Source organism: Colias eurytheme, chromosome 6, assembly GCF_061535395.1.
Source record: "Colias eurytheme isolate Ceu_HAF_F1 chromosome 6, ilColEury1 Martin Lab GWU primary, whole genome shotgun sequence".
Taxonomy (NCBI): domain Eukaryota; kingdom Metazoa; phylum Arthropoda; class Insecta; order Lepidoptera; family Pieridae; genus Colias; species Colias eurytheme.
In genome coordinates, this window is record NC_142985.1 from 1,953,483 (window position 1) to 1,965,174 (window position 11,692).

General features: G+C 33.0%; 3 protein-coding genes across 6 annotated transcripts in view; 1 reads left to right on the forward strand and 2 right to left on the reverse strand.

Annotated features, from left to right (window-relative positions):
• LOC149907455 (uncharacterized) overlaps positions 1–2,716 on the reverse strand; it is a 157,838-nt gene extending 155,122 nt beyond the window's left edge. The window contains exon 1 of the mRNA XM_090102454.1: positions 2,669–2,716. The gene's annotated coding sequence lies outside the window, so the exon portion shown is untranslated. The remainder of the gene's footprint in view (positions 1–2,668) is intronic.
• Positions 2,717–3,931: 1,215 nt separating this feature from the next.
• LOC149907457 (epidermal retinol dehydrogenase 2-like) lies at positions 3,932–9,239 on the reverse strand. 4 transcript variants are annotated; one of them, XM_090102455.1, is made up of 6 exons: positions 9,092–9,216; positions 8,691–8,735; positions 8,329–8,529; positions 7,641–7,970; positions 6,878–7,122; positions 3,932–5,369 (listed from the first exon to the last, which is right to left on the reverse strand). In XM_090102455.1, exons 2-6 carry the CDS (start codon positions 8,691–8,693, stop codon positions 5,177–5,179), a joined length of 972 nt encoding a protein of 323 aa, XP_089958581.1. In that variant the 5' UTR covers positions 8,694–8,735; positions 9,092–9,216; the 3' UTR covers positions 3,932–5,176. The 4 variants fall into 4 exon arrangements, with proteins under 4 accessions (XP_089958581.1, XP_089958583.1, XP_089958584.1 ...); XM_090102457.1 differs by lacking the exon at positions 9,092–9,216 and adding an exon at positions 8,847–9,018; XM_090102458.1 differs by lacking the exon at positions 8,691–8,735 and having other exon boundaries at positions 9,092–9,239.
• A 417-nt stretch (positions 9,240–9,656) lies between these two features.
• On the forward strand, positions 9,657–11,231 carry LOC149907458 (BLOC-1-related complex subunit 8 homolog). Its single transcript, XM_090103327.1, has 3 exons — positions 9,657–9,863; positions 10,142–10,319; positions 10,689–11,231. Exons 1-3 carry the CDS (start codon positions 9,812–9,814, stop codon positions 10,972–10,974), a joined length of 516 nt encoding a protein of 171 aa, XP_089959453.1. The 5' UTR covers positions 9,657–9,811; the 3' UTR covers positions 10,975–11,231.
• Positions 11,232–11,692: the final 461 nt, after the last annotated feature.

An 11,692-nucleotide genomic window follows, 5' to 3' on the forward strand; every position in this document is an offset into this window, starting at 1 on the left:
TTGTGCACAAACACTATTATTATAAACTAGCGGTCCGCCCCGGCTTCGCTCGTGGTACTTACGTTTTCTCTACATAAAAACCATCCTCGTACTTCAAGGAATATAAAAAGAATTATCGAAATCGGTTCAGCCGTTCTCGAGTTATGCGCTTACCAACACATTTTGCGATTCATTTTTATATAAGTATAAGAATAAGAAGATAAGTCACGTTATGTAGTCCCGAGGCTTTCGGTATATAAGTTCTGATGTAAATCATAATTATATCTTAAAACCGAATTGATTAAAAGTAACGTACTTGGCTGTAGTAATTGCAGTTTTGGGACACAGATAAGCTCCTTATCATTTTAGTCTCTTAAGTTCAGTATATTTGTTTCCAGTACAGAGTTTATGACCTATCAGTTTTAAATAAATAATTCATGCATTGTACTGAAAGTACTAGCCATGTTTAGATTATGATTGGTGGCGTTGGCTCTAAACATTAATAGATACCGCACGGTTTGGTTGGATGTTAAAAATCTGTATTATAATTAAAACCGTTTACCTGTTTTGATATTTTATTGCCTTATTCAAGGGGTGACCTTTTAAATTTATTTCTGACCCCAAAAGTAAGGACCAAGTTCTCTTCTTGTCCGCTTGTAGCAGGTTGGGTTAAAACTGTGTGAGTTGAGACAGGTGGTACCTAATTCTATGTTAAGATGATTCAATTGTGCTTCTACAGAGTTCTAATTGAATAAATAAAGGTTTGAGTTTGAGGTATTTTTGCCTCGTCGGGATCAGCTGTTGCTTCATTTTGTAAGTAACATCTAAATGCGTAATTGAAAGTCGTTACTGGCGCTTTCGCAGATTTACGCTAAAGATAGTGAAAATTGTAGTAACTTTAACTTTTCAAGCCCAAAAGGTTAACTAAGGTACGCTTGAACCAATCTCATAAGTTCTAATACTTTTAATCATTATGATTAACTTTTTGGTTCTTATTTGATTAACTTTTCATCTGGGATTGTTAATATATTATATAATATAAAAATTTGTGTGATTTATTGATAGGTATACTATCTGCACACCTTACTCTTTCAAATAAAGAAATAAGTAATTACTTATGTATTCAAATTCACATTGGCGTCCATATATTGTACACCAGGTGGGTAACAAGCAGGTCTCAATGAAGTAAGCTTCAAATTACGGTCAAGTGTTTAATAGCTGTGTTTTACCTGAAAATAAAACACATATTAAATACTTACCTATATTTGAAGCTTACACTTAACGTCCACCTGTTGTGGATTTCGACTCAATGAAAAACATCCAGCGCCCGACATTATCGTGCGCCCCGCCACCTGGTGGAGAGGTGTGCGAGAGAGATAGCATACATACAACGGAAAGAGAGGGAAGAATAGGCGGAAAAAGCTAGGTACCTTCTCAATGAAGTAAGCTTCAAATATAGGTAAGTATTTAATATGTGTTTTATTTTCAGGTAAAACACAGCTATTAATTTGAGACCGAAAAGATTGAGACAAAAAATTTAAGTATCAAAAAGGTATTTAGATTAACTTACATGAAAATTAAAGTAATATTACTAAAATTATTTGTAATAAATTGTTACATATGTATGTTTCATTGACACTAAAAAAAACTAAATCAAGCATACAGTTCTTGTTGATACATATGAGTACTGTTATTTTCTTTTCCTTTTACCAAAAAATGTTTAATAAAGTATTAAATAAATAAATAAATAAAGTCAAAACAATTCTAAATTGAATCATAAAACAAGCAAGAATTTAATGGATAAATTCTAGGTATATGTACATATTATAATTTTACATTTTAATTTTGCAAAAAAATTTAATACGTAGGTGAGATGTAATTTGTGTGTACATGCAATATCTCTGTGTAAGACTTATTTCATAATAGAATAAAATTTATTAAATATGTTTATTTAAATAGAAATCATTTCTAGATGTACTTACCTAAATAAAAAATAGAATTCTTAACTTTCTTCAAAGCAGTTTAAATTAAAAAGAAGTTGTTTTATTAACAAATTCTTGTTTACCGAAAAATTAAATTCTTCATAATTTTTAAAATAGCTTAAAAAACCTACATTAATTACAGAGTATTAAAATTTACTCAATAATGTTTTACACAGATAATTAGGAAATCTTAAAAGTTTTAAATAGCTTTATTACATAGCTAGGAAATAGAAGAATTGTTTTTATTTTACTTTGATAATAATTATGTCTGTTACAACATAAAATATAATATTATACTTTTAATCAGGCTATTAAGAATTCGCCAACCATCGGCGTTGTGAAGGACATGTTTTATTAAATTTAACAAATGATTAATGACAATCTTTAAAATACAACACAAGTTGCAGATAGTTAATGTATTTACTTGCTTCTGTTAATTTTTAAATTGATCCAGAGAGTTAAAAATATCACGTTTATTTTATTTTTCGCGTAAAACGATTAGACTTTTGACATCAATTATTAAGTTCCGTAATTTGCAATATGTTCATGCAAATTAAATAATATGACCTTTCGTTTAATATTTTTGAAGATAATAGGGACATAAAACAAAATTACTTTAACGTAACCAATACAATAAAACGGCAATTTTCTTATATCGATCGACAGTAACTAGCTGTCTGTGTTAGAACATGAAACTAATAACTTACTTTCTTCTTTGCCACGGGTCTGGAGTCAAAAAATCTGCTTATCACTGTCACAAATGTGAAAAAACTAAGGGATAAACTTAACACTGATTTGTTATCGAAGTTAATTAACAATTTAAAAAAAGAAAAGCAGAAACAATCTTGAAACGATAAACAGCTATGCCAGCGCCACTGTGTTTGGAAGTGTCAACTGGATTGTAAATTTACCGAAAAAAATTATTTGACTGGATACGAGTCTATTGGCCCCATTAAAGTGACATTTCATGATGCGGACGCTTTGAAATTTTTTAGATAATATAATCATTATTTCAATTTTATTAAAAGCGAGTCTGAGTTTGAGTATAGCTGCCGTCCAAAGCAAATTGCGATGAAATCAGTAATGTCTGTGGTAATGTCCCATTCAGTGAAGTTTTAGAAAAAAGCGATAACAATATAATATAGCGATGGTCAATGATATTATTATGAGTGAAAAGAACTTCTGCTTTACTCTTACTTCTGTTTTTCATAGTTTTCCATTTACTCATCATGCCTTCTATATTCTATTCATACTTTGCTGTGTGCGTAGATGTGACGTCATTGAATATCGAATGCTGTGTTGGATAACTATCTACACTTTTTGACGTGACAACGTCTTATAATTCGATAGCGCTAGCTGCACGCACGAAAAAACTTGACTCATGCGGCGTTACCTCGCTCTGAGGCGTTCCATGTAAGGCTTGAAGTGCAAGCGAGAGCGCGGAACGAGCGACAAAGAAGCACAATCGGACGTTGTCACGTTCAACTATCGTCAGTAAACCGACTTTACCAATTTTTTATTTACAATATCATTGGACCTTACTTTACCCGCTCCATACTAACCAATAATTTGCGTCATTTTAAGTTGCAGCTGGATTTAGGAATCAGACATTTTTGTTGACAAAGAAACCGGCCAAGTGCGATTCTGATTCACCCACCGAGGGTTCCGATCAAATCTATTTTTATTGTTTTATCTTAAAATTAATTTTCTCCTATAAAGACGTTCCTTTTTATCAAAATTCTTTGTTCACTGGAAGTACTACACCTACTATTACTTACTCTATGGGGTAATGATGGGGAAGTACCTACCCTGGTAGGTTTTGCTTCCTTTGCGAATATCAAGAATTTGAAGCATAAACGGCTGTATCTTTTGACTGTAGCTTACAAGTTTAATTTTTTCACAGCTTCAAGGGGCAATAGACTTGAATATTTGATAAACAGAAACTATTATAATGAAAACAAAATACCATAATTCATTACAAAACTTTATTTAAAAGTCTCAGAAATTCGGTATAAAATAGCTTTACGAAAAAACAATTAAACTAAAAAGCTTAAATCTATACTTATAATAAAAATGGAAATGATTTTTTATTTACTCTTGTTAAATATATTTTAAAATACTCTTTTTATACAAATAAAAAATAAATCTTACAAAATAATATTATAATGCCTTATACATAGGAACTTACTATTTTTGGAGATCACGCTATAAATTATTTTAATTTAAATATGTATATCAAAAATAAAAGCTCAAATTTGAATAGAAAATATTACACATCTTATCTTATCTTATAGTGAGCTTCTTAAAATCTTTGTAACTGATAAATCTTATTATTTCTTTCCAATAAATCACTGAGATAACATTTCATGACCTTCATTTGTATATTAGGTACATATGCTAGGCGTCCATTAGAGACGGATCGGGGCGGGTCGCATCGCAACGGGCCGTCTCATGGACGCGCTGTTTGCTCCTGCGTCCACCTGTACGGGGCGCGGCGGACCGCCTAGGCGGATTTTATCTAACAGACGCTAGCCGCTCACATCCGCCTGCCTGCGTCCACTAGACGGGTCGGGGCGGGCCGGGCCGCAGCGCACCGCCGGCAGAAATCCGCCTGCGAAGCGATATCCGCCAATGCGTTGCGGCCCGCCCCGACCCGATCCGTCGCTAATGGACGATGTTTCATACAAAACATAGGCCGGCGTATTTTTGCGTTGCGATGCGGCCCGGCCCGATCCGCCTAGTGGACGCCTAGCAAAGATTACCTTTATAATAAATAACAAGCAAATCAACACCTTAAGTTTTTCAATGTTCATTTCTGGATTTTCATTTAGTTTGTAGTCTTGTTTTTATCCCTGAATTACGTACTATTTACTGGAATTCGACATACATCATACATCATAAATTACAATCAGACAAATAAATTGTTTTTTTTTTTAACTTCCATACTTACATAACAACATCTTAACATCTTGATACATAATAATTCAGTTACATAAAACATAAAACTTACGACGCAAGACTTTGTAGTAATCTAAACGATAGGCAATTTTTTAAAATTTCTTATCATTCCGATGAGAAATTTTTAAATAGAAAAACATTCTTATAGGTACTTATTTTCTATCTGAACTGTAGGCACCTTTTTTACTTTCTAGCTATCATTTGAATGCTTTTTGAATTTAAAAAAAAATTCTGATAGGCATTTTATCATGGAAAATTTACCCAAAATCAACCCCTGTATCTAGGAGATCTCTAATCAAAACGGTCGCTTTACGTGGAAGAATTCGTAATAAATGTCCGAGGTATACCAAATGTTTAGGCACAGATGCTTCTGGGTAATTTCTTCGGACACTCTCTAGAATGGATGTAGCAGCCCTGTCTGGTGTTATTGTTCCGAAGTAGCTTGGTATCCTGAAATGAGAAATGTTTAGATTTTAGAGATTGCAGAAAATTTTGATATCTAGTGAAATAGCGAATTATTCACCTAACATGTTAATTAGTTGCTGTTACAGATACATGACATTCAAGCATACAAATGAATAGATTTGTTGTTAAAAAATAATGTTAAAGTTAATTTAAAGGCTATTCTTTCATTTGCCAATGTATGGTATGGTATTTGATAATTTCTTAATTGCCTATTATTTAGGTCCATTGCTACAATTTTATGCTGAAGCATAATATGGTAGTGATTACATATCCGCCGCATTTTTGGCACTACATTACTTTGTTATAGAATACTAGCTGTTCCCCGCGGTTTCACCCGCATTGCTCCGCTCCTGTTGGTCTTAGCGTGATGATATATAGCCTATAGCCTTCCTCGATACATGGGCTATCTAACACCAAAAGAATTATTCAAATCGGACCAGTAGTTCCTGAGATTAGCGCATTCAAACAAACAAACTCTTCAGCTTTATAATATTAGTATAGATAGTATAGATAAAGGATTCTGATGAATGCAACAATTAATTTAGCAATAGTAAACAAATTAGACCGGGAGATACTGACACAAAATTTCGAGTCATTTGTAACAGGATGGCGGTTCTACAGGGTTCTTAGTACGCAATGACAAAAAGAAAAATGATGGTGTGAACGCTGGTACCGGCGGCTTAGTCGCGTGGGCGTTAGTCGAACTCGTCGGAAAATAGCGAAAGTCAAACGATTTGTAACAGTATGGCACTTATTTTTCCTGGAAGTTTGAGGATCAAAGAATATAAATACAAAATTTCAAAGATCTAGGTGTTGGAAATCTTCACTTATATAAATTAATACTAAATTAATTTTTCAAGTATGACAGCACTTTTTCCCCTTACTAGAAGTATGGCAAATATAATAATGGTCACATTTTATCAAATACTCTCCAAAAATCCAAATGCAATACTGGTACAAAAAGTTTGGCGAAATAAATTTTTTTTGCAGATTTTCGGCGGTATGGCGACCATTTGGAATCGTCCGAAAAGTATGGCATGGCGATTTTCGTAAATGGCTGCACGACGATGGTTACCTGTGCAAAAGTTAGCCTGGTACAAATGGTTGAATAATTGTTTTATTCAAATCAACATATTCGCGTCGGTATGGCGGGCTGTAAGTCACACCGGAAAAGTATGGCATGACACTACCGCCTACTTCTTTTTTATGAGCTATCGGTAAATACTAAAATTTTTGTGTTACAAATCGTTTGACTTTCGCTATTTTTCCGACGAGTTCGGCTAACGCCCACGCGACTAAACCACCGATACCAGCGATCACACCATCATTTTTCTTTTTATCATTGCGTACTAAGACCCCTGTAGAACCGCCATCCTGTTACAAATGACTCGAAATTTTGTGTCAGTATCTCCCGGTCTAAATACCATTGCTAAAATAACTTATTTAATTATGTGTTTTGTTATATTTATATATTATATACTATATGTACTCACTTCAATCTCACATCCGAGTTGTTATCCACAATAAACGGATAGATATGTGACAGTGTTACATGCACTCCAGTAATTTTATTCACTCGTAGATCTTCCATCAATGATTCCGCTAAGCCTTGTACTGCAAATTGTGCGACACTGAGCGGCATTCTATCCTTTATGTAACTTAGACCAGCTACAGATGTCAATGCTACTATATGACCGTGGTTCTTTGCTTTCATTTTCGGCATGAACTGGTCTATGAGCTGGAATTTATTTCAAATATAGATTAGAATAATTAGGTATTTAAGATTAGAATAATTAAGTATTTGTCTATGGTTGAAAAGATAGCTGCTTTCTTATGGATATATTTTTAATGGGATCCTTTTAAATGGGTATCATTAAAAAAAAAAGTGTGGCACTCGAGGACTGCCACGGTAAAGCTATTGCATAGCATCGCATCGCTGTGCTGGTTGGAGTGGGGGGTGTTAGGTTATTTCATTACGGAATGTTTACATTTGGTCGCCGCGCTCAAAGTCTGAGATAAAAGCTATGCAATAGCTTAAAAAATGCAATCGAAATTTCTATATGTTTTGAATAAAACAAGTCACTGTTATAAGTTGTTTTTAATCCAAAAAGAAAGAAACAATTTTAATATGTCAAAGATTATTTCTGTTTCAATATCTATTAACTGACTGTATTGTATATTTACACTTCAGAATATTAATAGATCAATAATTTGTGTTATAAAAATGTACAGCTTAAATATAATTATAATTCTTACCCAAAAGTACGAAGTCAATGTCAAATCCAGTGTATCATGTATATTTTGGGGAGGCAGTGTGATCAAGGATCTTGGGCTTGGTATACCACAACAGTAAAACAGCATACTAACGAAACCCAAATCGACTTTAATGTGCGAAGCAAGTTCTATAATATTTTCCTTCTTAGTAATATCACATGTATATCCATACACTGCATTACTACTTTGTTTTATATAATCTATAGTTTTTTCGTTATTTTCCTCATTGATATCCACACATATTACTGTAGCACCTAGATCAGCCAACTGTATAGCTATAGAACGGCCAACACCTCTGCCAGCACCAATAACCTTGAATGATAGTAAATAGGATGTTACTTACTAGATAGTACAAAGTTTAAAATCATCAAACAACCAGCAAATCCAGAAACCAAGATTTGTGTGCAGACTATAAACTATAAAAAATTAAAAACTATATAAACTATAAAACTATAATACCTAAATACCTAATAAATTATTATACATTGAAAATTTCACCTCTTTCTATTCAATTGATCAATGATAATATTGCATAGCAAACAGATACGTCTTAGAAAATTTACATTCAAAGATTGCACGTTCATGTGCATGTTCGCTCTACACATAAATCGCTATTTCATATTGTTCATTTAGTTTTTATTAATTGTAATAAAATATGATAGTTACTTACCAATGCAGTTTCATTTTCCAAAGACTTCATAGGTGGTGGTATAAAGAATTCATATACAGACTCAATTATGGCATAAATTGTGTTCAAGTACACCCATACTGCGTCCACCACAAGAACACAGAATGAATACAACCTGAGCAGCATTTGGAATGGTAACATGGGATTTAAGATGGTCGTTAATATACTGGTGTTTTCTGACGACTGAAAAAAAACTTTAGCTAAATTATCTGCCTAATAAATATTACTTAATAATTAAGCAATATGTAATATAAATAAATATAAGCACACTCAAAAGTCTACTAATAAAGCAAATATTATTATTTATTTTATAAAATACAGAGGGTATTTATAAAAGTACTCACCATGATTGAATTTGTAGTTAAAAGTTATAAAAGGTTTAAATACAACTAAAAGAAATATATTATGTTAGTACCTACACCTTGATAATGAACAATATAAGTTTTACAATTAATTAATTTCATAGATTAATAAATTATCGATACTGATTGTTCAATCACCTTGACTTTTTAATATAAGCAGGTTAACGAGCTATTATATTATTATAAACGGATCTTATTAACGTCAAGTGCACATAATGCACGATAAGCTGATAAAATAAAATTAGTCAAAGATAAAACATAATATCAAACAATGTAAAATATATATTTCGCTTACAATGTGCAGCGGATACATATAACATAAAACATTGTCTATTTGTCTAATAAATATTAATACCCTATTTAACTACATATTAGATACTTACATTTTTTGTACAATATCCTGAATCTAAGTAGAATTTTTTGGATTGAACAGAAATATTATTATGTAAAATGTAAATAAATATTTTATATGAATAGTCAACGATTTGTCAATAGACCAAACCACAGGAAACAAATCTATTGAAATCTCGATTGAAATAAATAATTAACGGTCGTTCAAAAATTAGAAAAATGATAATAATGTCATCGGACTTTGGAGTCACAGAGTGCTGATAGCTGATATGGAGCTGAATAGCTGATTCATTCGTATTCGGGATTATTAAATAGCAGATTAGAATAAGTTGAAAAAATATGCCCATCATTAGCCTAATCGAAGTTACGAAAAAAAATTAGGTGCGGCCACAAAATATGTACACAACGGCCGTAAAAATTATAATAAATGCCACGGCCGTTCGCGTTGGTTTTTAACATTTTTAAACATTGACTCATCATAATCTGTGGCTTGTCACTTGTCAAATATCAGCTGTGCAGTGTGCAGCTCATGTGCAGCCTCAGAGGAATAATAGGTTTATTCCTCTGAGTGTGCAGCTGATATATTTTGTTGTGTTCATTGGTGTTCATTTGACATTTTGTTTTCCTGAGTTTTCTACTTGATCGAAAAAAATTTATCGCTACATTTATTGTGTATGAATATTTATTTTTTTTCAAATTGGATCATTTTCGTGAGGTTTAAAGTCTAAAGACGTTACTATTCTATTGGAACAATGGCGTTTGTTTATCAAGGAGATGCTGATTTAGAAACAAAAGCAAAAAAAGGTTTGTGATCTTTTTCGCATGTATTTTCTTATTTTAAAGTCAATAATAAACTGTTAAATGTAATGAAAATTGCAGGGTAATATAATTTCAAAAATTGTGAAGTTGTGTTTCCGATTATGAATACGGTGTTGATATTGTAGTTAGAGAATATACAGATTTTGATCACAAACACACTCTCATTACATCTATATTATTAAACCTAATCCGCAACAATCCCAAAGCCAACAAAAAAACAACAAAAAATCATAAATTTAAAACTTATTCTTTTTTTATTACAGCGGCAGAAAGAATATCAGAAAACATGCATATTGTAGCAAACGAACCGTCCCTAGCTTTATATCGACTACAGGAGCATGTGAGGAAAGCTTTGCCTCCAATGGTTGAAAGAAGAGTAGAAGTGACCAAACTCCAACATGAAGTTCAGGGTCGATGTTATGATGTGGAATATGCTTTGAAGTAAGCCAGGATAACATATGATTTATAATATCATATATCTACTTCTACCCATTATGTTGGTACTACTCCTATATGAAATTTGCAAAAATCTATATCAAATTTCTAACGATTCAAATCAACTGTATTTTTATTGTATAAATGCACTTGATTGTTCTCTTTCTTTTACTCAGATTTAATTTGAACACCATGTAATCTATTGCTAGTTTATAAAATAATTCTATTGAAAGTTTGCCTTGCAGAGATTACTATAAGCAATGAGACCACTTATTTTATAAGTAGATGTTTCTTTTATGTGTTTATTCAATAAATTGTATTATATTTAAAATTGTATGGTACATGATTGCTTATTTTACTCTACAATCTTTTCAGTGCTGTAAAATCCATGGACGCTGCTGCAACCAGCTTCCAGAACATTCAAGAAATGCTGAAGCAGGCAATATTTTTAAAACAACAGTTAAAATATGAGGAGACTAGGAGAAATAAAAAAGTTACAAATTCTGTGTACAAACGTCTCTCTGCTCATATTGTTCTTGATCTGCCAGACTTGTCTGATTTCTCTATGGTTCGTGAGACAACCAATAGAATAGAGAATATGATGGCTCACGCTAGGGGGTCTAATGCTGAGTTACATAGGTCTCATACTACATTACATTAGACTGAATAGTGTGTTACCTATAGTGGTCATATTTGGTAGGATTTCTATATTTTAACAGTGTGAGTTACACTGTTTAGCATTGGAACATTTGAAATAACTTTGCAAGACTAGTCAGTTTTCTCAAAAAGTAATGGATACAGTGGATGTATTATTTTCTTTAACTTAATTACTAATAAGAAATAACTTATTAAATAATTTCTTATAGTTATTGAATAATCAAATGAGACGATTCCCATATAGTCAGTGGGAATTTTTATATCTTGTCATATTAGGGCCGGCGCCCACTGCCGGCACGGCACGGCATGGCACGGCAGAGCATCCCGCGGCGTGCAATGGCATCCCGCGGCATGCCGTGGCATCCTGCTAAAAGCCCCACTAATGCTGCATAAGTTTCAACCTTATTTCAACTACTTAGCAATCATAATTCCTCGACCCCAAAGCAAGACACGTCATGCCGCCGCATCCTGCGGCGTGCCGCGTCATGCTGCAGCATCCTGCGATACGTCGCGGCATCGTGGCATCGAAATAAAGTAACTTGAATTCTCAACTGATTGAAATAAGATTCAAAATAACTTCATTAGTAATAAAATCCTCTGCCCTGCCATGCCACGCCGTGCCGGCAGTGGGCGCCGGCCCTAACTTCCTTCTAGTCATATTTATCTACATAAATATACATCTACATGCATGTAGTTGTATTTTTCAGCACTTGTAACACTAT